This window comes from Euprymna scolopes, chromosome 44 (genome assembly GCF_053919585.1).
Source record: "Euprymna scolopes isolate OS-2025 chromosome 44, ASM5391958v1, whole genome shotgun sequence".
Classification (NCBI taxonomy): Eukaryota; Metazoa; Mollusca; class Cephalopoda; order Sepiida; family Sepiolidae; genus Euprymna; species Euprymna scolopes.
The window spans coordinates 8,446,038-8,469,539 of NC_136525.1; the positions used below are offsets into that span (position 1 = coordinate 8,446,038).

Here is a 23,502-nt window from a genome sequence, read left to right on the forward strand (position 1 = left end):
TATGTTTTTGAATTTTTGAGATGAGGATTGGTTATTCGTATGATTTGGATTCTTTGGACTACCGTTCTCATCTTCAGTGTGATTTTCACAACGTTTCAGTCGATATAACCTACGACCTTCTTTAGGTGTATCTTGTTAAATTTGGGAATGTTTCTGTCAAACTCGGGGAATTTGGACGGAATATTTCTGTCGAATTCTGGAATTTGGGCGGAATTTCTGGAGGGAACAGGGGAAACCACCTACCATTATGGAACGAAGCAAAAATTATAGACAGAAGATTGGTGGAGAGTATATAAAGGTGAGACATGTCGTCCACTAAAAGTCCGGTTAGAAGAACATCGAAAAGCCGTAATACGTGGAGATATTGAAATATCTGGAGGGGAAAAAGGAAACCATCTACCACAAAAAAACACTATCAACAATCCTCCCCCCCCCTCTTTATCTGTGTCTAAACCTAAACGTAGATTCCATGAACAATGCTTCTTTCTTAGAACTGCACGCCTGTGGAATTGTCTTCCGTTTTCCTGCTCTCCAGCTGACTACAATCTGGTTGTCTTCAAGTCCAACGTAAACAAGTTTTTGATGGGCCGTTCCGTATAAGTTAACAAATTTACCAAATTTCCATTACTAACGATTACTATAGTGTCCAATTGTCTACTGTACACTCTTTAACCCTTATCCTCGAGTGGCCTCTTGGCCTTGATAAGTGGTGATGTCTATGTAAAAAAAAAAAAAAAAAAATTATGGGACGAAGTAAAAATTATAGACAGAGAAGAATGGTGGAGAACAAAATGACTCAAAGAAGCAAGACATATGATTCGAGACAACCAATTACTTAGTAGACCTAGTACAGATTTAATACGATACGGGAACCGTTAAATATAAATAGTAGATAATATATACAAGTAATAAGTAAAAAAAAAACAAACAAAAAAAAAACATTACCTTTGAAAGAGTCTTCATTGCAACCTGCAATTTTTTTTTCTTCCAGTTTGGTTTTGTTTTTTTCTACATTTTTTCACATGCACATCTTTGCAATTTATGACTATCATGATTTTGCAGTTTCATTTAATGCCTTAACCAGCAAATTCTAGCTTTGCTGCAAATATAATTTGTTGATTTCTTTCTGTCCTCTGATGAGAAGAATAGCATTCTTTGAAACTCCGTGAAATACGGACATTGTAAAATTGTTTTTTGGAGTATTCAGTCGAACAATAAATTTTTAATTGTAAATTTTAACTTAGTTTTAATTTCTTTCCTCTCTTTTATATATATATATATATATATATATATATATATATATATCGTAATAATTAGTGATATTTACAACTAAAAAAAAAAAGTTTAATGCTCCCAAAATTTGTAACAGAACTCCCAGCAAGGACCCATGGCGCAGTGGTTAGGGTACTTAGAAAAATCAATTGTAAAAAGTAATATTCTCCTGAGGGTTGAGGGTTTAATTCTTAGTTTGTGCTATCAAAAAATGCAACTGCAAATTGCTTAGGACATTTAAGTGGGTAAAGGACTCCATTCAAAATTCCAATCCTAGATATGACCTTAAACTATATCTGATGGTTCGGCCCAAGCTTGCGGGCATTGGGGAGTGTGGAGCCACCCTTTAATTGCCATTGCTTTCAGGTCCACTCTGACCCAGACTGGTAGTACCTGTTAGGGTCCCAACCATGGGTTAAATAGAAACAGACTTAAAAAAAAATATATTCTATTAAAAAATTGTTCTTCAAAATCACTGGATTCGGCATTAAATAACCTGAAACGGGTTGATATGCCGTAAAACAAAAACAACCAACCAAATCGGCATTAAATAACCTGAAACGGGTTGATATGCCGTAAAACAAAAACAACCAACCAAATCGGCATTAGATTTCAGTATCTAGATATAACTCTTCATCATCTTCATCTTATCATATCTTCATTTCGGTCCTGGATATGACCTTAAACTATATCTGATGGTTCGGCCCCAGCTTGCGGGCATTGGGGAGTGTGGAGCCACCCTTTAAATGCTATTGCTCCCAGATCCACTCTGACCCGGACTGGTAGTACCTGTTAGGGTCCCAACTATGGGTTAAATAGAAACCGACTTAAAAAAAAAATATATATATATATATATATTCCATTAAAAAAATTTTTTCTTAAAAATCGCTGGATTCGACATTAAATAACCTGAAAAGGGTTGATATGCCGTAAAACAAAAACAACCAACCAACCAAAAGTCTTGGGCACCTTTTGACACTGAATATCGGTACTTATCGGAGGTATTCCGATAAAGCACATATCTAGGTACCAGGCACATAAAGTACATGTGTGTGAAAGAAGAAACAAATCGGACCAGCTGTTACGGAATCAATAGGGACGAACTCACACATACAGATAAAGTGCTTCATATATATCTGATTTATTATTCGTTTTAATCTAGTATAATAGCATTTGGATAAAATATTTACGTAGTAAAAATGTAGAATAAATGATTATAATACAAATATTAGGTTATCATTCTAACGGGTTTGGATGAAAAAAAAGTCCCGAGCAAATTGTAACCGGTAATAAATAGAAATAATAAAAATAAAAAAAAATAATAAAAATAAAATATAAGCACGAGCTAATCAATCAATACACATTTTAATCTGAAAAAAAAAAAAACAAACAAAAAAAACAACTTAATAGTCACCTTAACAGTCGAGAGATATGACCTTAAACTATATCCGATGGTGAGGCCCCAGCCTGTGGGCTTTGGGGAGTGTGGAGCCACCCTTTAATTGCCATTGCTCCTAGGTCCACTCTGACCCGGACTGGTAGTACCTGTTATGGTCCCAACTATGGGTTAAATAGAAACCGACTTGAAAACAACAAATATATTCTATTAAAAAATTGTTCTTCAAAATCACTGAATTCGGCATTAAATAACCTGAAACGGGTTGATATGCCATAAAACAACCAACCAACCAACCAACCAATCATTCAAAATTCCATGCAAATTCCCAAATTTCATAAAAACATTCCCAAGTCCGACAAAATACACCCGAGAAAGGTTAGAGGTTACATTGACCGAAACATTTTGAAAATGACACTCAACAGGTCGAGCTTCAAAATGATACAGATCACGTGAAAGTTTCAGGCAGACCTACATACAAACATACATACATTTAAACAGACAGATGAGATTTATATTATAGATGTCACATCCGGAGGTGCACACATGCAAACACATGCATAACAGCTGGTATCAAACGCAGTGAACGATGAGGTCAAAGTTGTCAGATTGAGATCTGTAGGGTGAAAGGGCAACTACTTGATGCACACACCTGTCGGAAGTGAGGCAACTGCAAAAACAAAGCAGGTCACATATATAGCCCAGAGAAAAAGGAAAAAGAATAGAAGCCACCGTCAACCAAAAAAAATCAACATTGCACAAGTGTGGCTCTACCCACCCTATCTGCTCTTTTTCTCAGTCTCTGTCTAGGTGCATGCATTTCTGATGCAGTAACGAAAGAAACAGCAAATAAGTTTTTAGATTTTTATACAAACATGCAGTGTAAGAATAATAGTCAAAAGAATCCAAATAATACGAAAACTACAATATATTTTTGGTATGTGGATTAATACTTCATATTATTTGCTTTATTCGGACTACTGCTCTCACCTAGGATGTTATTTTCGCAACGTTTCGGACGATGTAACCTCAAACCCTCACATGTATCTTGTCAAACTCTGGAATCCATACGGATTTCAAACGGAACCCTTTATTTATTCCCTGCCAGTAGCTTGGTCTCATTCCAGGTAGAAGCCCAAAGTGATTTGTAATTGCATTATAAGGACCCAGCGGCGTAACGGATATAAGTGCTAAATATAATTAGTTCAAGTGACAGTCTTCTGGAGATTGCAGATTCAATCTTCTGTGTGGACAATACTAGTAATACAATTATGAATTATTTAAGACTTTTTTCAAAGGAGTCACCACTTATCAAGGCCCGGAGGCCACTCAAGGATAAGGGTTAATGAATGTACAGTAGTCAATGGGAAAATGTTGTAGTAATCGTTAGTAGTGGAAATTTGGTAAATTGGATTAATTAAGGCGAACGGCTCATCAAGAACTTGTTTACGTTGGACTTGAAGACAACCATATTGTAGTCCATTGGAAAGCAGAAAAACAGAACAGTTCCACAGGCATGCAGTTCTAAGAAAGAAACTTTGTTCATGGAATCTATGTTTAGGTTTAGGCACAGATAAAGAGTGGGGGAAATTATTGATAGTGGTTTCAGCTAGATGAGTGTTTCTCCTGAAAGTTTGACGAGGGGGGGGGCATAGATTGGAGCTCAGACGAGCACTTGCCATGAAAATAATGATAAAGCAGAGGCAGGCTTGCAACGTCTCTTTCAACTGGTCATGACTGACGGGATGAGAACAAACTACCTTATATGATTAAGTGAAGGGTTTCATTCAAGATTCTGTACAGATTCTAGATTGACAATATCTATAGAAAAGTCGAAAGTTACATCAGCTTAAATGTGAGAATAACATCCGATAGAACTGTAGCCTGAATAATACAGATGATAAAAAAAACACAAATGATAAATTTGATGTGCTCAATTAACCATCCATTTTGCTAATTCATATTTCAAAATGGTAAATTTAGGGATACCCTGTATACTAGTGCTGAGACGATTAATCAGGAATCGGAAAAATGGGAACTTTTGGAGGTATCAGAATCGGAAAAATGTGGTCCTATTTTCTGATGCCAAACACGATTCTTTTAATATTTTTTTTTTTTTTTTGTTTTTGTTTAAAACAAAAATCTTCCACTGTTGGTAGTAATGTTAAAAAATAAATATTCATTAATTTTTAAACAACGAGTAGAATTCATTGAGTGACTCTACGCCTTGTCTGGAGCATTTTCCATTAAAACAAAAATAGTTTGAGTTGTATTCAGATTTATCGGAAAGCCTAGCTCAAGACAGGTGTTCCTGGCATACTGCAAGCCACAGAGGGCCATGGTTGATGAAACTGCACGCATCGAGGAATGTTACAGGTTTCTCCCGCAAGAGCTCAAAATGCAGGAGACATATCTGAGATCAGATCAGACTGACAAGTCATCTTCAGACCCAAAATAAGTATAGAAAAAAATTTGAATGATCATGTTTCTAAGAACCAAAAACCACCTACAATAAAAGATAATATTGAGTTTTCGGCGCACATATGGAAGCGCTCCCCTTCTTAGATTTTTTTTTTTTTTTTTTTTTCATTTCGATTTTTTCATTTTTTTTTTTTTTTTTTATCTTTCGATTTCTTTTCATTTCTTTTTTCGATTTTTTTTTTTTTTTTTTTTTTTTTGTTCAGCAGATTATCAAAAATAATTTTTTTTAAGTCGATATCTAAATATTTGTAGGGGTGCTCTGTTTCTAATGTAATGTTCTAGTAAATCGATCACCCATTTTAGAACCACTCGACGTTTTTAGGCCAATTTCACAAATTTAGCCTTTTTTAAAAGCAGTTTGGCCTTCAAATTTTTTTTTTTTTTTTTTTTTTCCCTTTTTTTTTAGAATTTGGCTTCCAATTTGCCTCAAGGATATAGCTTTACAATATGTTCAATCCAAAAAATGAATTGCATAAAACAAGTTTATGTGGGCATACTATGCCCGTTCAAAAATATTCAAAAGCAAAAATTGATAAACTTTGCTGGAGATGCTGTAAATGTAAAAAAAAAAAAAAAAAAATTTACCTTTTTAAAAAGTTGATTTTCAAGGGTATTCGAATTTGTATTCCATATGGTTTCCACTGGTCGCCATGTTTGTTTTTGCGTAAAAACAAACATGGCGACCAGTGAAAACAGTACAGAATACAGACCTGAATATCTCTAAAAAAAAGATCAATTTTTTAATGGTAAGTCTTTAATTGGTACTCTAGCGCACATTCACTGGCCTTAGATCGTGAATGTTGGGTGACGAAACTTGAAGATAATCAGAATATATGTATATGAAATAATCGGAAAAGTGCAAATTTCAAGCAAAATGTTTTTTAAAAAGGGCTAAAATGTTTTTAAAAAAAAAAAAAGCTAAATTTGCGAAATTTGGCTTAAAAACATTGAGTGGTCCTAAAATGGGTGATCGATTTATAAGAACGTTGCATTAGAAACTGAGCACCCCTACAAATATTTAAATATTGATTTCTTAAAGATTGTTGATAATCTGGCAGACTAGTATCCATTCAATAATAATTCGCTCAAAAATGTAAAAAAAATACAAAGGGGAGGTACCGCTTCCATATGTGTACCAAATTTCTTGCTCACAAATCTGAATTCATTATAGTAAGCCGCCATTAATAAACTGCCTCTCCTGCACCAAATGATTATAATAAAAAAAAAAAAAAAAAAAAAATCACATAAAATCTTTCGGAGGTAAAATTTTTTAATTAAAATTTGCTGGAATAAACTTATCATTGGCTAGTTTTTTTTTTTTTATTTTGAAGTAGTACTTTTTTTTTTCTTTTAGTTCTTTACATCAAGTGGTTTCATGGCTTGAGCGATTTCCATAAAAAAATAAAAATGGGGGACATTGTATATTTAATCTGCTAATGCCAAAATCTTTTCCTCTTTTTTTTATTTTTTTTTGCATTAAGCTAAACGGCATGTTTTCATTTGCAAGTTTTTTTGTTTTTGGTTGACTACCCCCACCCCACCTCATGCCTGCATTTGGTCTTGTTTGTTTGTTTGTTTTTATAACCCAAACTATCCAACCGTTCTCTTCAGATCTTCCTAACAGCGCAAATTATCGCACAAAACGAGAGAACGGAGCCGTGAGTACAAAGAAAGGTCAGTTATGTAAATTTTTTTTGTATTTTTTTTATTTTGCGTTTATTTATTTATTTTTACAATTTTTTTTTTTTTACATTATTTCATTTTTATTGTTTTTTGTTTTACATTTTTTAATTTAAAAAATTGTTTTTTACATTTTTTTTTATTAAAATTTTTTTTTACCTTTTTGCATTTTTTTTTTTTTTACATTTTTGCATTTTTTTTCGTTTTTATTTTTTTTTTTCGTTATTTTTTTTTATTGCATTTTTGCATTTTCTCATTTTTCTGTGCATTTTTTTCTTTGTTTTTGCATTTTTTTCCTGTGCATTACACGAGCATCTTGAAAAATTTTTTTGTCAAAGAAGTTTTTTTAAATTTTTTTATAACTTTCTGGAATGTTTCTTGTTAATACACCAGTGTATGTGTGTGTGTGTATATATATATATATATATAATATATATATATATATATATATATATAATATATATATATATATATATAATATATATATATATATATGGTAGCTTCCTTTAGTCTTGACAGACTATAGATACCCACTCTAAGGCTTCCTGCATGTGGAATTTTTGTGGCAAGAGTTGCACAACTTACAACCACACCTTTCCTGAGGGCATTGTCTTGGCTCTTTACATCAAGTGACTTCATGTCTTGATCGATTTCCTTAAAGAAAATAGGGGACACTATAAATTTAATCGTTTCCTCTTTTTATTTATTTATTTATTGTTTTATTTGTTTATTTTTATTTTTTTTTTATTTTTTATTTTTTAAATTTATTTATTTTATTTATTTTATTTCATTTTATTTATTTTTCTTATTTATTTTTCTTATTTATTTATTTTTTATTTTTCTTATTTATTTTTTTTTATTTTTTATTTATTTTTTTATTATTTTTTTATTATTTATTTTTTAATTTTTTATTTATTTTTTAATTTTTATTTATTTTTTAATTCTAATTTTTTATTTTTCTTATTTATTTTTTAATTTTTTATTTATTTATTTATTGTTTTCACATAAATCGAAACAGCATGTTTTCATTTGCAAGTTGTTTTTTTTTTTTTTTTTTTTTTCTTGGTTGACTACTCCAGTAGCAAGTGGAGGTTCAGGACAACTGGAAACAATGCCGAGATAAGCAGAGATCACATACAGTACCTAGAATTCCCAAATGGTCACCCATCTGGTATTAGCCAGGGGCAATGTTGCTTGATTTGTTGATCTGACTAGAACCGGGGTGTCAACGTGATTTCGCCATCCATATATATATACTTAAACTCCAAAACTAAAACATCACCGACAAACTCTGACATCATTCACTCTTTCATCCCATCATAATGAACATTTCTGTAAAAGTCTGAGGAAGCTACAGACGGCCAAAAAACGGCCGGGTAACTGAAACAATAATGTAACTTAACAGAAAGATACGGTAATAAAAAATGCATATTTGCTCTACAACAGTATTGAGCACTTTCATCAGTTTTTATTAATTACCATTTCTACTATATATATATATATATATATATATATATATATATAATTTATTTAAAAAGGCTTCCTTCAGTCTTGACAGACTATGGATACCCAGGGTAAGGGTGCCTGCGTGTGAAATTTTTGTGATAAGAGTTGCGCAATCTCCAGCCACACCTCTCCTGAGACGACGTTGTTGAATACCAAGTGGCAAGTGGAAACAATGCCGAGATAAGCGGAGAGCACATACAGCACCTATAATTCCCAAATGGTCACCCATCTGGTACTAGCCAGGCTCAACGTTGCTTAACTTTGGTGATCTGACGAGAACCGGTGTGTCAACGTGATTATGCCGTACGACATATATATATATATATATATATATATATATATATATATGGGGGGGGTTATTAAAGAAGTATATACAGATTCTAAAATGAATACTTTTTGATATAATAAAAAGCTCGACGATGAAGTTTAGATACATTAGGAAAATATATTGATTTATTGATCAATATATTTTCCTATTATTATGAGAGACTCTCCCATTGATTTTACTTTTTTTTTTCATTTTTCTTAAACTTTTTCTTCTAGGGGATGGGACATCCAACCAGATGTCTGACATTTACCCCTATTTTAGTGAGTCCAACCAAGAGATCTTTTCAGGATTCTAGCCGTCCCTTTCAGTGCAATCGTTTGTATTTCACTTGCACTTGGTTCACCGGGTATGCTTGCTATGTACTTTTTTAAAGTTCTTTTTCATAAGCCCAGTTGCTCCTATGATGACTGGTATAATTGAAACGTCTTTTAATTTCCAATTTCGTTTCATATCATACATAAGTCCTTGATGAGCTTCCTCCCTAGCAATTAAGTTGCTCGGAAATCCACGCAGATTTATTTATGGTGGTGAAGGCTTTGTGTAGAACCATCTACAGTTTTTGATATTACTGCTAACCTTTGTCAGTGCAGATGACTGCCATGGGGCATAGTATACAGTAAACCGCAGGTTTTTACATCAGTTTCCTTCTCCTGGATGTATGTTTTAACAGAAACTGAATTAATGTGCTCTCGGATACCAACCTGGAAATTTCTACGACTCGGCATGGTACATACAGCATCTGATCTTCCCAAATGATCACCCATCTGGTACACGCATGTATATCAATCAAAATTTATGTATTTAATCTTGCATCTTTCTTAATTTTATTTGGCGGGGATTCTATTATATAAAATATTACATCTAATAATATTTTGTGAGACCGAAAATCACTGGATTTGCATATCAGTAGACATTTCATTTCATTATTCTGAAGTGTATATATATATATATATATATATATATACATATATATATATATATATTGATTCATGTCCAAGGAACCTACATCTAAAATTTCAAGCGTTTAGACCAAAAATTGGCGGAGGAGTCTGGTAGAGTTTTAAAAAGTCAAATCGTTGAACTTGGACCCTTGAGAGCCAAATTACTGGCCGAAAACCAATTAATGCTCCTTATGTCAAATCTCGAGTTTGTAGATTGAAAATTGTCAGAGTAGTTGGGTAGGGAAATTTACACACACAGACAATTTTACTTTTATTTATATATATATATATATATATATATATATATACACACACACATGTAGGTATGTCTCTCTCTCTCTCTCTCTCTCTCATATATAGTTTCAATCCCAGCTTGAGGTAGTTGTTTGACTAGCCAGACTGAAAAGCTGTGATACAGCCAAATAGTCTCTGTGGCTGATGAAAATATACTCCATTTCTTGTGTTGAGCAGTCTGGTGAGTGAAATAATAGACTGTCACTAGCATATAAATACAATGTTTTTTGGTTACACAAATGGAGCTTCTGGTGTTTGAAAATGCTTATGATTTCAGCTACCTTATCAGTAGCCAAGTGGCATAGAGGTTATGTGTCGATTGTCATCTAGACATTGGAGTTTCGATCCCAGTTTGAGGCAGTTACTTGTCTAGCCACTCTGAAGAGCTGTGATATAGTTAAACAATTTGTATGTGAATGAGTGTATAAAACATGCTCCTTCAGTCTTTGACAGACTATGAATACCCACAAAGGGGTGCCTGCGCGTGAAATTTTTGCGACAGGAGGTGTGCAATCTCCAACTACACCTCTCCTGAGTCGACATTGTTAAATACCAGTGGCAAGTGAAGTGTATGTTTTTAAAATATAATTAATATAATAACAAATAACATCTAAATAAATTGCGATACATCCAGAGAGTCAAGCGAGATGGACGCACGGGTACGGCTCATTACCGCAGGGTCCCGATTTTGAATCTCACTAGATTCAGCCACTCTGATGAGTTGTAGACGACGAAACACATGTCAGTGGATAATTATATTCTAAAAACAATATGTATGCCACTCCCCATGTGATGGTACCAAGTTGGTTAAAGGGAAAATTATTCCACAATCACATTTTGGTAAAAATGCACTTTCGTAAATATTTGAATTCATTCAAAACGTATCACAAAAACAAATAACATATATATATATATATATATATATATATATATATAATAAATGTTCCAAATTTTTTTTCAAACAATTGTTTTATACTAAACTCTTATGTACAACATGAAAAAGAAATTGGAATCCTAGGAAGATTGCCATCATTCTAGTAATTATCGAAGCAACTGAACTCTTGAAAAAGAATATCAAAAACTAACTGGCAAACATACTTAGTGAACCAAGTGCAAGAGAGATTCAAACAATTTTCAGACATTTGCTAGAATGGAAAATAATGTCTGGGAAGAATCCGGAAAAAAAGATGCAACTTCCCAGCTAACAAAACGAGAGCATTCTACCCCTGTGAATTGATTAAAGGGTTTGGTTTGAAATTCCATACAGATACCCGGGTTTGAAAAGATAGATCCGGAGAAGGTTGGAGGTTATATTGACCGAAATATTGTGAAAATGACACTCAAGATGAGATCAGTAGTTTGATGAATCCAAATAATACGAACAGTCTCTTTTGTTTATTAAATTGTTAGGTAGATGTACAGGAATAGTTTAAAAAAAAAAAAAAACGCCACCGCTTCCATGTTATAAAATGGATTTCTAAATAACGCTACTATTACGTTTCTGAAATTTAGAGACCAAGATTGGTTATTCGTCTTATTTTGATTCATCAAACTACTATTCTCATCTTGAGTGTCATTTTTCACAACGTTTCGGTTGATGTAACCTCCGACCTTCTTCAGGTGTATCTTGTCGAACTTTGGAATTGGACAGAATTTCGAATTAACCTTTTATTTATTTCACGGGGTAGCGTGCTCTTGTTGTGTCAGCCATGACTGGATAGAGGTCCTAAGTAATTCGCAATTGTATTTTTCGGCTGCCCACACTGAGGATTGAACCTTCAACCTTCAGGAGAATATCACTGTAACAATTAATTTTTCCACGTACTCTAACCACTGCGGACCAGTGGCGCAGTGGTTAAAGTCTGTAATAATGGCTTGAATTTCAGTACATGTTTCGTTGATATCGCGAGCTGTTTCAGAAGCTTTTTGGCCTAGCTTGAATTGAAATTAGAAAATTGTACGAATTCGCTTTTTTTTTTCCATCAGGTATTCAACCTTCTGAAAAGAAGGTATAATTGCTTCAAAACGATTGTAATTTATACGATTAGATAGAGCAAAAACGCTTTTTAAAATGATATATAAAGTAAAGATAGTATAACGAAAAATTATTTGAAAAATACATCGAAATAAAAATTTAAAATACCGCAAGAACTATCATGTCAACCTAATACTATGATCTACAAGATAAAAATGTTATAAACCTGAAGTCTAAGTGTTAATTTTTTCTGATTTTATCACTTTAAAAAAATTCTATTTTTTTATTTATTTATTTTTTATTTATTTTTTTTTATTTATTTTTTTTTTTATTTATTTTTTATTTTTTTTTTATTTTTTATTTATTTATTTTTTTTTTCTTATTTTTATTTTTTATTTTTTTTTTTTTTGTTTTATTTTTTATTTTGTTTTATTTTTTATTTTGTTTTATTTTTTATTTTGTTTTATTTTTTTTTTTATTTTGTTTTATTTTTTATTTTGTTTTATTTTTTATTTTGTTTTATTTTTTATTTTGTTTTATTTTTTATTTTGTTTTATTTTTTATTTTGTTTTATTTTTTATTTTGTTTTATTTTTTCTTCAGGTGTTTGGCTGAGTATTCTACTAAAAGAATCGCCACAAACTGATGCCCTTCTCAATGTCCACAGTCTTGATGCTGGAGATATTTACCAATTTCGTGTCATGGCGATAAATTGGCTTGGAGTTAGTTACCCCAGCGAACCATCTGATGCTATAAGAATTGAGGACCCTTCCATAGGTAAGCAAAGAAAAAAAAATTAATGTAGTTTGCTTGAAGCATTGTTTATGTATGTATACAACGGTAATTTATAGAACGTGACAACAATGCTGAGGTGTAACGGATAATCCCAAGCTAAAACAAATTAAGACGTGTAACGGAATGAGTTTTTCAGTTTCCACCTTTTTTTATTAATATAATTTTTTTTTATATGGCAATCTTAATTGGCATCAATATTGTTAGATGAAAGTTCTTTATATGAGACTTTGCCTGGGTGTAAAATATGCTTAAATATATTTTAACTTGTCTAGATTTTGTATATATTATTATGGTCGTCACTTCAAAAGTAAAAAAAAAAAAATTTTAGGTGCCATCAGCTAGAATCGAAACTGAAATATTCAGAGCTAGTGACGTTACCACTATACCAACGTGACATGCATATAAACTGATTTAAAATTAAAAATGAAATAAGATGAATGTACAAAATGTTTAATGATTTTCTTTTTAAATTTTGACCCATTTTGGACCCATTAAAAACGATTAAAACCAACTAAAGACCCATAAAAGAACGGCCTATAAAAAATCCAATCATTTGAGGCCCTTAGTATTGCTCTGTGATTTTTAGTTTCGAAAGAGATAGTTTGAAAATATGGAGACAGACAGGCAGACACATAGCCGTTTATATATTAGATTTTGGGTAGAAAATTTTCCTTCAGATATGTGTTCAAACTAAATGTTTTTCAGCTGAAAAAAAAAATAAACAAAAAAATAAGCAAAAGATTTTAAAAAATAAAAAATAAACAAATAAATAAGCAAAAAATAAACACATAAAATAAACAAAAAATAAACAAAAAATAATCAAATAAAAAATAAACAAAAATAAAAATAAACAAAAAAATAAACAAAAAATAAGCAAAGGATTTTACAAAATAAACAAAAAATAAACAAATAAATAAACAAATAAAATAAATAAAAATAAACAAAAAATAATCAAATAAAAATAAACAAAAAATAATCAAATAAAAATAAACAAAAGTAAAAATAAACAAAAGTAAAAATAAAAAAAAAATAAACAAAAAATAAATAAGCAAAAAATAAACAAAAATAAATTAAAAACATAAGCAAACATAAATAAGCAAATACAAAATAAACAAAAAATAAATAATAACCAAAAATAAAAAATAAACAAATAATAAGCAAAAATAAAAAATAAACAAATAATAAGCAAAAATAAAAAATAAACAAATAATAAGCAAAAATAAAAAATAAACAAATAATAAGCAAAAAATAGCAAAAACTAAACAAAAAATAAATAAATAAAAATAAGCAAAAAAAATAAATAAAAAAATAAACAAAAAATAAATAAAAAATAAACAAAAAAATAAATAAAAAAATAAACAAAAAAATAAACAAAAAAATAAATAAAAAAATAAACAAAAAATAAACAAAAAAAATAAATAAGCAAAAAATAAACAAAAAAAAAAGAATAGATTGTAATGGTTTTTGTTTTTGCTCTCAAGGTTCCCCAGTCGATGGAAAACGTCACTTGGTTTCCCGACCGTTCCATTCAGAATGGTGGTTCCTGGTAATCATAGCCCTCAGCGGTCTCATTGTAATCATGACCGTTATTCTGCTATTGGTCCTTGTTGGCAGAAAACGGAAGTTGAAACGTAAGTATAGATGGAAATTAAAGTGTTTTTTTTTTTTAACATGGGCATCACCACTTATCAAGGCCCAGAGGTCACTCGAGGATAAGGGTTAAAGAGTGTACAGTAGTCAATTAGACAATCGTTAGTAATGGAAATTCGGTAAATTTGTTAACTTAAGTGGAACGGCTCATCAAGAACTTGTTTACATTGGACTTGAACTCTACTAAAGTTCCACCATTACTGATCATCAGTAACTAATTTACTCTTATCCTTGAGTGGTGTCTTAACCTTGATAAACAGTGCCCTTCCAGCAAGTAAAAAAAAAATAGGGGGGCACAGTGCCACTCTGATGTATGAAGCTACTATCGGGGACATGATTTGCAAGAATACTATGTAGGGAGTTGAGCAGCAAGATGTCTGTGTACATTACACTTGAACTTCTGCGTGTCAGTACAGTTAGGGAAGCAGGAACTCGGAAGGGAGTTCTAAATTCTAGCAGTTCTGGGGAAGAAACTATTAGAGTAGAAGGCTTTCTGACAATTCTACTGTGTGTGGGGTGGGACTTTGCTGCTTGTGGGGTGGGACTTTGCTGCTTGTGGGGTTTGCAATCAGGGACCCGGAAGGGAATTTCAAAGTCTAGCTGTCCTAGAGAAGAAACTATTAGAATAGAAGGCTTTTTGGTATCTAGGGATCTCTACTGTGTAGGGGTGGGATTTTGCTGCTTGTCTGGTTTCTCTGAGGTATTTACATCAAGTGGAGTACAAGGGCTTGTAGTTTGTCGAGCACCTTCCATTAAAATACTTGTAAAGCAGGCAGAGAGCTGCAACATTTCATCGATGGGATAGAGGTTGAAACCTAGCTGACAGTACAGGATGTATTAGGTTGACGACTGTTTGGAATCTTATCCAAGAGTGAGATACTAGTAGCAAATCTTTTTTTGCATTTTCACTTCCAACACTTCCACAATGCCACTTTGATGTAGGGGGTTACTATCTGGAACATAATTTGCAGGGATACTATGTAGGGAGTTGAGCAGCAAGAAGTCTGCTTACATTACTCTTGAACTTCTTCGGAAACAATGAAAGCCAATTCTTTTGATATGTAAATGGAAGAACAATGAAAACGTGAACCGGACTTGAGAAAAATGAAACTCTACTTGAGCAAAATATAGGAAAAAACAACATGAAACTCTAGTGCCCTTTGAAGTAATCTCCTCCGGCTGCAATACACTTGTTATACCGTTCCAACAACTTCTGGAAGGTTCCATAGAAGTATCCTAGTCACAACCTCTTTCATCTCACTCAATCATCTCATGACGACAGCCTCTAAGGTTTTCCTTGAGCTTAGGGAATAACCAAAAGTCACAGGGAGCAAGGTCTGAACTAGAGGGAGGGTGAGGAACTGTCTTGATGCCCATCTTGGCCAAACAGTCTGTGATTTTCTTAGAGCACCCTTGAGATAAACTTTGCACAAATCTTGTTCAGTTCCTCACGAATAATTGTGTGTACAGTTCCCACACTGACATCAAACTGTGCACTTACTGTCTCTAAAGACACACGATGATCCTTATTCATGAAATTCTTTATTTGGCCAATCAACTCTGGTGTTCTGATTTCTTTACTCCTCCCTCACAGATTCCCTGCCTTCTTTAAATCTCTTATGCCACTCAAAAATTGATGCTCGATTCATGCAAGATGGTCCAAAAGCAGTCTGGAGCATTCCATACATTTCTGTGGCATTTTAAACCATAAACTTATTGCATATCATTCTAAAGTGTCCTCACGTCCAGATTACATTTTGGAAATTCACCAGTTATGATAATCAGGCTTTAGTAGGGTGTATTCCAATTCCTACTGTAGCTGTTCATTTGAACCTGAAATCATAAAAATTCGTCGGTCATCTCATAAGATACATAGTAATAACAGACTGAATTTTCAAGAGTCTCCGACTAAAAAAAAAAAAAAAAAAAAAAATCTGGAAACTTATTGAAGGAACCTCGTATTTTCTGATAACTTTGGATCTGCCAAAATGATCATGATTTTTTTTTTCTTTGACGATTCCAGGTGAAAGTATGCGAAAACGAAACACTCCACCTTTACCACTAGAGCCACCACCAGTAGATGATGGCGGATTTTCAACATTTGACAGACGGCAATCTCGGAGAAACTTGAGCTTGCGAACTGGATCCTTACGGAGCATGCGGTAAGTAAAGCTTATATATATGTTGTATTTTTTTTTATTACCGTTTTATCTGTTTGGTTACATATGTTTTGGATGTTGGACCATGTTTACGATCCAACAGCCTCCTCAGACCTTACAGAAATGGTTGTTAATATTTGGAAGCTATGGTCCAACATCCATAACATATGTAACCAAACAGATAAAATGGTAATAAAAAATAAAACATATATTTGCTCTGCAATAGTATTGAGCACTCTCTTCAGGGTTTTACTAATTACCAGTTTTACTAATATATATATATATATATATATATATATATATATATATATATACAGGGTGTTCGCAAAGTCTGACTACATTATGTAGCCAGACTTGTTCCTTGCTAATAGAGTCAGATGGTTTTGTGGCCAGGTTCGAATCTCCCAACCAGCTGTAATCATAACTCCCTGCATTGATAGATTCCTGAAAGGATGAAGCATTAATGTCCATAGGTATTAAAAAAATTATCATAGTAATAATTTTATATATATATATATATATACACAGGGTGCCCACAAAGTCTGGCTACATAATGTAGTCAGACTTTGTGGACACCCTGTATATATACACAGGGTGGCCCAAAAGTAGGTTTAGAGTTATTAAACTACGTTTTATAAGGTTGAAGTTACTTGCTAATTAAAATGTACAAGCAATATAATACTTCAGAGTATAGATCTAATTTACATAAACATCTTGGGCCCGTTTTTTTTTTTTTTTTTTTTTTAATGGACCTGTAAATAACAAATAGCAAAAGTCTATATATATATATATATATATATATATATATATATATATAAAAGCGAAAATGTATATATGTTTTTGTGTCTCGCAAAAACTTTCGACAGAGGCAATGGATTTTTCACAAGATTGGTATCATTTTTGGACGAAAAATATCGAAAAATTGGCCCAAAACATTAATTCCTTCACCCTAAACTGGACCTTTTTCTACAAGGAGGGGTGCCAAAAAAAAAAAAATCATTTTCTCTCCTTCTGCTACTAATGACGTCATGTTTGACCTAGAAAACATTGACGTTAGTTTAAACCACCTGCAAGTGTTTTTAAAGGTTTAATTTTATCCCTTCTCAATTGTATGTCTCTTTAGCGTAGGGGTAACATTTCTGGCTTTGTTTTTCCACCTTAGCATCGGTGCTTTGGGTTCGAGCCTACCTTCCTACCTAAACTTTTTTTTCCTCTTTTACACCTTTTTCTTTTTGCTTTGTTTTGTTTTTTTCAATTTTTTTTTACATCGTGTTTTTTTATAATATTAAAACAGGGTCACCCTCTCCTACATACACACCTCCAAACACCCGGGCAACGCCGGGTACCCCCGCTAGTATAATAATAAGTGGAAAAATGAATCCTATAGTACGACCGCATCTTGTGCCCCCCACGACGTGAGCACCTTCGACAAACCCGACAGGCTGCTAAATCCCACCCCCACACTGTAGAGATCCCTAGATGTAAAGGATCTTTTTACTCCAATAGTTTCTTCCCCAGAACCGCTAGACTCTGGAATTCCATTCCAGGTCCCTGCTTCCCCAACAGTACTGACGTGCAGAAGTTCAACCGACATCTTGCTGCCAAAATCCCTACATAGTACTCCAGTAGTTGTTGCCCCTGATAGTAGCCCCCTACACCAAAGTGGCAGTTTGCCTTGTTTGGGGTGAAAATGTAATTAAAAAAAAAAAAAAAAAAAAAAAAAAGATATAAAAAACCGAATTGCAGGATTAAGGCAGTCGAAAATGACTTACAAGCAGAATTTTTATATTTTAAGAAAAGAAAATATGAAAACATCTTTTTCTGTAGTGAAGCGAATTGGTCAAAGGTTCGAATTCGAACGCTTGGTAAAAAGGAAATCTGGATCTTGTCTCCCTAGAGCATCCACTTTGAAGGACGAGCACAGGCTTAAATTAACTGTTTTGAAGGCTCGAAAGAAAACTTATGTGTACCATAGCAAAGGATTCAAAACAGGGGCTAGAAATTCTCTTTATATATATATATATATATATGTACAACTTTTTAAACTAAACGTTTTTATGGCAGGCATATTATTTGTAAATAACAAAAAACTTGCTGTTCCAGTCCCTAACGACATAAATACTCCAGACAAACCCGATAAGCAGCAAAATCCCACCCCTACACAGATCCCTAGATGTAAGAAAGTCTTCTGCTCTAACAGTTTCTTCCCCAGAACTGCTAGACTTTGGATATCCCGTACGGTTTCTTGCTTTCCCAACTGTACTGACATGCAGAAGTTCAAATGTAATGTGAACAGATATCTAGCTGCTCAACTCCCTACGTAGTATCCCTTTAATTTGTGTCCCTGATAGTAGCCTCTTATGTCAAAGTGGCACTGTGCCTTTTTGGGGTGAAAATGTCATTAAAAAAAATAAAATAATAAGGCACTCTGGATTGGTATGAAAAAGTAAAAAGCCAGAGTTATATTATTATAAATTTTTTTTTTTTTTTTTTTTTTTTTTGTAGGGATTTTTATTTTTAAATCAGAAAAAAAAAATATATATATATGCACTCTATATAAAAAAATAAATCTTGCTGGAGAAAGTTGGTTATTTTATATTGGTTTACAAATGTGTAGGCGATGGTTTGACCTTTGCCTTCAAACATGCATGTTTTAAGGCGAAGGTCAAACCAGTGTTGACTAATGTCTGTCGCCTTTGTTTCTCTCCTTGACTGTTATCGGTTGCGGCCCCTTTTTTTTTTTTTTTTTTTTTTTTTTTACTCATGTTCACCCCTTACAAAGCAAATCGCCACTTGGACGTAAGGGAGCTACTATTTGTGGCCATGTCTAGAAAACATTAACAAGATATTTGTTCATGTTACATTCAAACTTCTGCATATCAGTATAGCCAGGGAAGCAGGCAGTAGGAAGGGAATTCCAGAGTCTAGCTGTTCGAGTGGAGAAACTATTAGAATAGAAAGCTTTCTGGCATTTAGGGACAACAACAATGAAGGGGTGAGATTTTGTTGCTAAGCGGGTTTGTCGGGGATATGTACGTCGAGGGGGCACGTGAAACGAGTTCATCAGAACACATTCCATTAAAATATTTGTAAAACAGGCACAGTGATGCAACATTGCGGTGATGGGACAGGGCCTGGAGTTTAGTTGATAAAGTGGGACCGAATTAGATTGACAACTCTTTTTTTGAATTTATCGAAGAGGGAGAGACTAGTTGTCTTTATTGCCTTATTGGTCGCTTTTGTTTATTAAATTGCTGAGTGATAGTACAGAAATAGTTCTAAAAAAGGCCTTCTCTCCTCATGCTAAGAATGGGTTTCTAAATGTTATTTCAGCATGGTCCATATTTTGCATAAGTAGAAAAAAAAAGTAATAAAAAATAACTGTTATTGGTTTAAAAAAATATATTTTTCATAAAATTAAATTAATCGATCTGACTTTTTTCATTGAGCTGAAATTTCCAGTTAAATTAAAATTTTAAATTAAATTACGGTATCTATTATTGGACGAATAAAAAAGGGAACATTTGAAAGAAACAGGGGGGAAAAAAAGAAGAAAATTGACTACCAAGAAGTGCTGGACTGAATGAGTAAATTAAAGATTCTCTTACAATGTGATTTTATTATTTGTATTGAACTATGTAGCACAATATTACTTTCTGAGTATTTATTAATTTATCTCATTTGGGTCAGTTCTATATTTCAAATCAACACTATTTTCATAGTTTGGGCTATATTATTAAACGGGTATTTTCTGTGTGTTATTGTAAATTGAATATACCATGTATACTTGTGAATAAGTCAATCTTTTTTTCACTTTTTATTTGTTTCTCCTTTTTTTTTCTTGTGTGTGTACATTTCTCTACCAAACTACTCTGTCAATTTTCAATCTATAGACTCAAGATTTGACATAAGGGGTATTGAGATTTGGGAAAATCTTTTTAATCAGTTTTTGGCCAGAAAATTTGCTTTCAAAGGATCAAAGTTCAACGATTTGACCTTTTGAAAACACTATCAAACTACTCTGCCAATTTTGGGTCTAAACACTTGGAAATTTACATGTAGATTACTTGGACATGGATTAAACTTTTTAATTTGATTGGAGCTCGAAATAATAAATGTTAAGGGGTAAAAATTGGGGGTCGAATTTAAAAAAAGAAAAAAAGAAAATTGACCTCTGCGGTCTCTACCAAATTACTCGGCCAATTTTTGGTCTAAACATTTGAAATTTTACATAAAGTGTATTCATACATCTGGCAAGCTCTTTAATCGGTTTTTGGCCAAAAATTTGGCTGCCAAGGGGTCAAAGTTAAAAAGGTTTTATATTTGCTGTCTCTAGCAAACTATTGTAACACAATAGTTTGCTAACACAATAGGGTAACTTTTCTTATTCAATCTTTAATATTTTTCATACTTAGCAAAAATATTTATTTGAAACTTAAAGAAAAAAGGTATTTGTGCAGACTATGAACCATGCTATTTTTTTTAGATAGTATTTTCAAGTTAAATTAAATTTTCACGGTATGTTTTTTTTTTTTTTTCTTTACACGGTAGTCACCACTTATCGAGGCCCAGAAGCCACTCAGGGATAAGGGTTATTGTGTGTACAGTATGTTAGTGTGGAGATTTGATGAAGTGTTTACTTCAGGGGGGCGGTTCATTAGGAATTTGTTAACGTTGGACTTGAAGACATCCAAGTTGTAGTCAGGTGGGAAGCAGGCAGACGGAACAGAGTTCCACAGGCGTGCAGTTCTAAGAAAGAAGCTTTGTTCATGGAATCCACATTTTGATTTAGGCACAGATAAAGAGTGGGGGAAATTTTTCACAGTGGATTCAGCTAGATGGGTGTTTTTCGTGAAAGATTGGCGAGGGCGGGGGCAGAGATTGGAGTGTTTAAATTGTTAGGTGAAAGTACAGAATGGTTTAAAAGCTCCCCCCTTTCCCAATATTAAGAATAGATTTCTAAATAAGTTATTATTCCAGCATGGGTTGTATTCTGAACAAGTACTATTTTTTTTTTTTTTTTTTTTACTTCTTAAATGGTAGCCATTAGAAAATAATACCTAAGTAGACAAAGTATTTTTTGAGAGGAATTAAAGCGAGTTGTATTTTATTCTTAATAACATGTGTCTCAATTTTAACTTTGTTTTTTTATTTGTCCTCTAGGGCTCCGCCTCGTCCAAGTCCTGCAAGCGTAACTTACTCAGATGATGACAATGATGCCAAACCACCTTTGGATGATAACAGCAGCAGTCTGACAGAAAAGCCTGATATTGAAGAATTAACGGAGGTATGAAATGAGAAATGCTTACAAATAACGAATTAATAATATTAAGGCTTAATCAAAGGGTGTAACAGTGCGATCACCCCGGGCAATCCAATCATATTTAACAACCTATCGATATTTAACAACCTATCGACCCCACTTTCAAAATCTTGTACACAGACATTAAAATAAATATCAGCACATACAACTATAATATAAATATCACCTGTCTGTTTAAATGTCTGTATGTATGTTTGCCTAAAACTTTCGACAGAGGCGACCGATTTTCATGAGATCGGTATCGTTTTGAAGCTCGACCCTTCGGAAGACAAATATCGAAAAATTGACTAAAGACATTAATTCCTTCACCCTCAACTCGGCACTTTTCTACATGAAGGAGTCGCTTTTTTCCCTGATAGTTTTTGAAAGTCCTCCCCTCTTTTTGATTGATTAGTCTTAATTGAAACATTCACTACTTCCGTTTTGGCGATGGGTGCAACGGCAAAGATGTCGCTTTTTTTTTTTCCTCCTTCACGGTACAGGTTCAAGCCTGCCTGCCGACTACCATTTTTTTTTTTTTTGTGCTCAACGCACACCCCCAAACGTCAGGCATCTAGGCTAGTCCAAAATAAATGACAAAACTACTGGATTGATTTCCCAAACAGCAAACGATATAAAATCATGTCAAAAATAACAAAACAGGGAAATCAAAAAAACAAACAGCAGAAAACAAAATGTCATACTAACAAGACTGAGAATAGGTCATACACACCGAACACATTCCTACCTCCTAAAAGAAGAAACACAACCATAATGTATTCCCTGCCAAACACCACTCACTATAAAACACCTGCTAACCGAGTGCATAGACCTCTCAGAAATAAGGGAAAAACATTACAAGGAAAAGACCCTAAGAAAATCTTTGGAAAAAAAACAACACTGAAAAAATCCTATCCTATATCAAAGAAATAGGATTCTTCCAAAGAATATAACCCCTCCCACCCACCCACCAAAAGACCCTTTAATATAATTCACAACAGTATAATAATAGTGATATCGAATGACTGAATTGTTGAAGTGCTATCACAACGAATATAACTATCAAGCATCCAAACCGCAACAACAACAAAAAAAAAAATGAAATCCCAAAACTTTTCTAAAAGATGAAACTTAAGATTTTTGCACGTCCAAAGCCAAAAGAGTGGCCATGTTCGGCTTTGGACGTGCAAAAATCTTAAAATCCATCCCAGATAGAGCAAAACGGAGACTTATTGAATCTGCTTTAATTTCAAACATTAACACCATCAAACAAAGAAAAGGATTTTATAATGTAGCCCCAATGATAGGTAATATAATAATAAATGAACAAAACATTAATTTAGATCCTGGTTGATGATGATAAAAAATAAAAAAAAAAATAAAAAATAAAAATTTTTTAAATGCATATATGTATATAACCCGACCCCCCTCCACACACACTAGATATAAATTCTCTTTTCATCATGAAATTTTTTCTCTCCAGAACAGAAAGAGAACTGAACTTCTCCTCTTTCGCATGTGATATATGACCGTCTTCCTGTACATCCTCGCCTAGAAATCCTGATGATGTCCCCTGAAATAGGGACGAAACGTTGATTTTATTTTTGTTTTTACTCTTTTAGGTTTTTCCTTTTTATTCACATAACGTCTAAAGCATCGTTTATATCTTGCTTTATTTTATTCATATATATATATATATGTATATTTGTGAATAAAAAGGAAAA

The 23,502-nt window shown here is 33.0% G+C and overlaps 2 protein-coding genes and 1 pseudogene across 8 annotated transcripts in view; 2 read left to right on the forward strand and 1 right to left on the reverse strand.

The window, feature by feature from the left end:
* The window catches only part of LOC145268680 (uncharacterized), a 175,977-nt gene extending 152,807 nt beyond the window's left edge, over window positions 1-23,170 (forward strand). Inside the window, exon 2 of the mRNA XM_080124184.1 lies at window positions 23,086-23,170. The gene's annotated coding sequence lies outside the window, so the exon portion shown is untranslated. The remainder of the gene's footprint in view (window positions 1-23,085) is intronic.
* Window positions 1-23,502, forward strand: part of LOC145268679 (protein sidekick-2-like) — a 363,221-nt gene that overhangs the window by 337,377 nt on the left and 2,342 nt on the right. For 5 of the 7 annotated variants that reach the window (XM_080124179.1, XM_080124177.1, XM_080124180.1 and 2 more), the window contains 5 exons: window positions 6,761-6,823; window positions 12,476-12,649; window positions 14,149-14,298; window positions 16,341-16,479; window positions 21,640-21,763. In XM_080124179.1, coding sequence (XP_079980305.1) covers window positions 6,761-6,823; window positions 12,476-12,649; window positions 14,149-14,298; window positions 16,341-16,479; window positions 21,640-21,763 — 650 coding nt within the window. The remainder of the gene's footprint in view (window positions 1-6,760; window positions 6,824-12,475; window positions 12,650-14,148; window positions 14,299-16,340; window positions 16,480-21,639; window positions 21,764-23,502) is intronic. The other 2 variants (XM_080124182.1, XM_080124183.1) reach the window with 1 other exon arrangement.
* LOC145268968 (5S ribosomal RNA) lies at window positions 8,528-8,644 on the reverse strand (annotated as a pseudogene).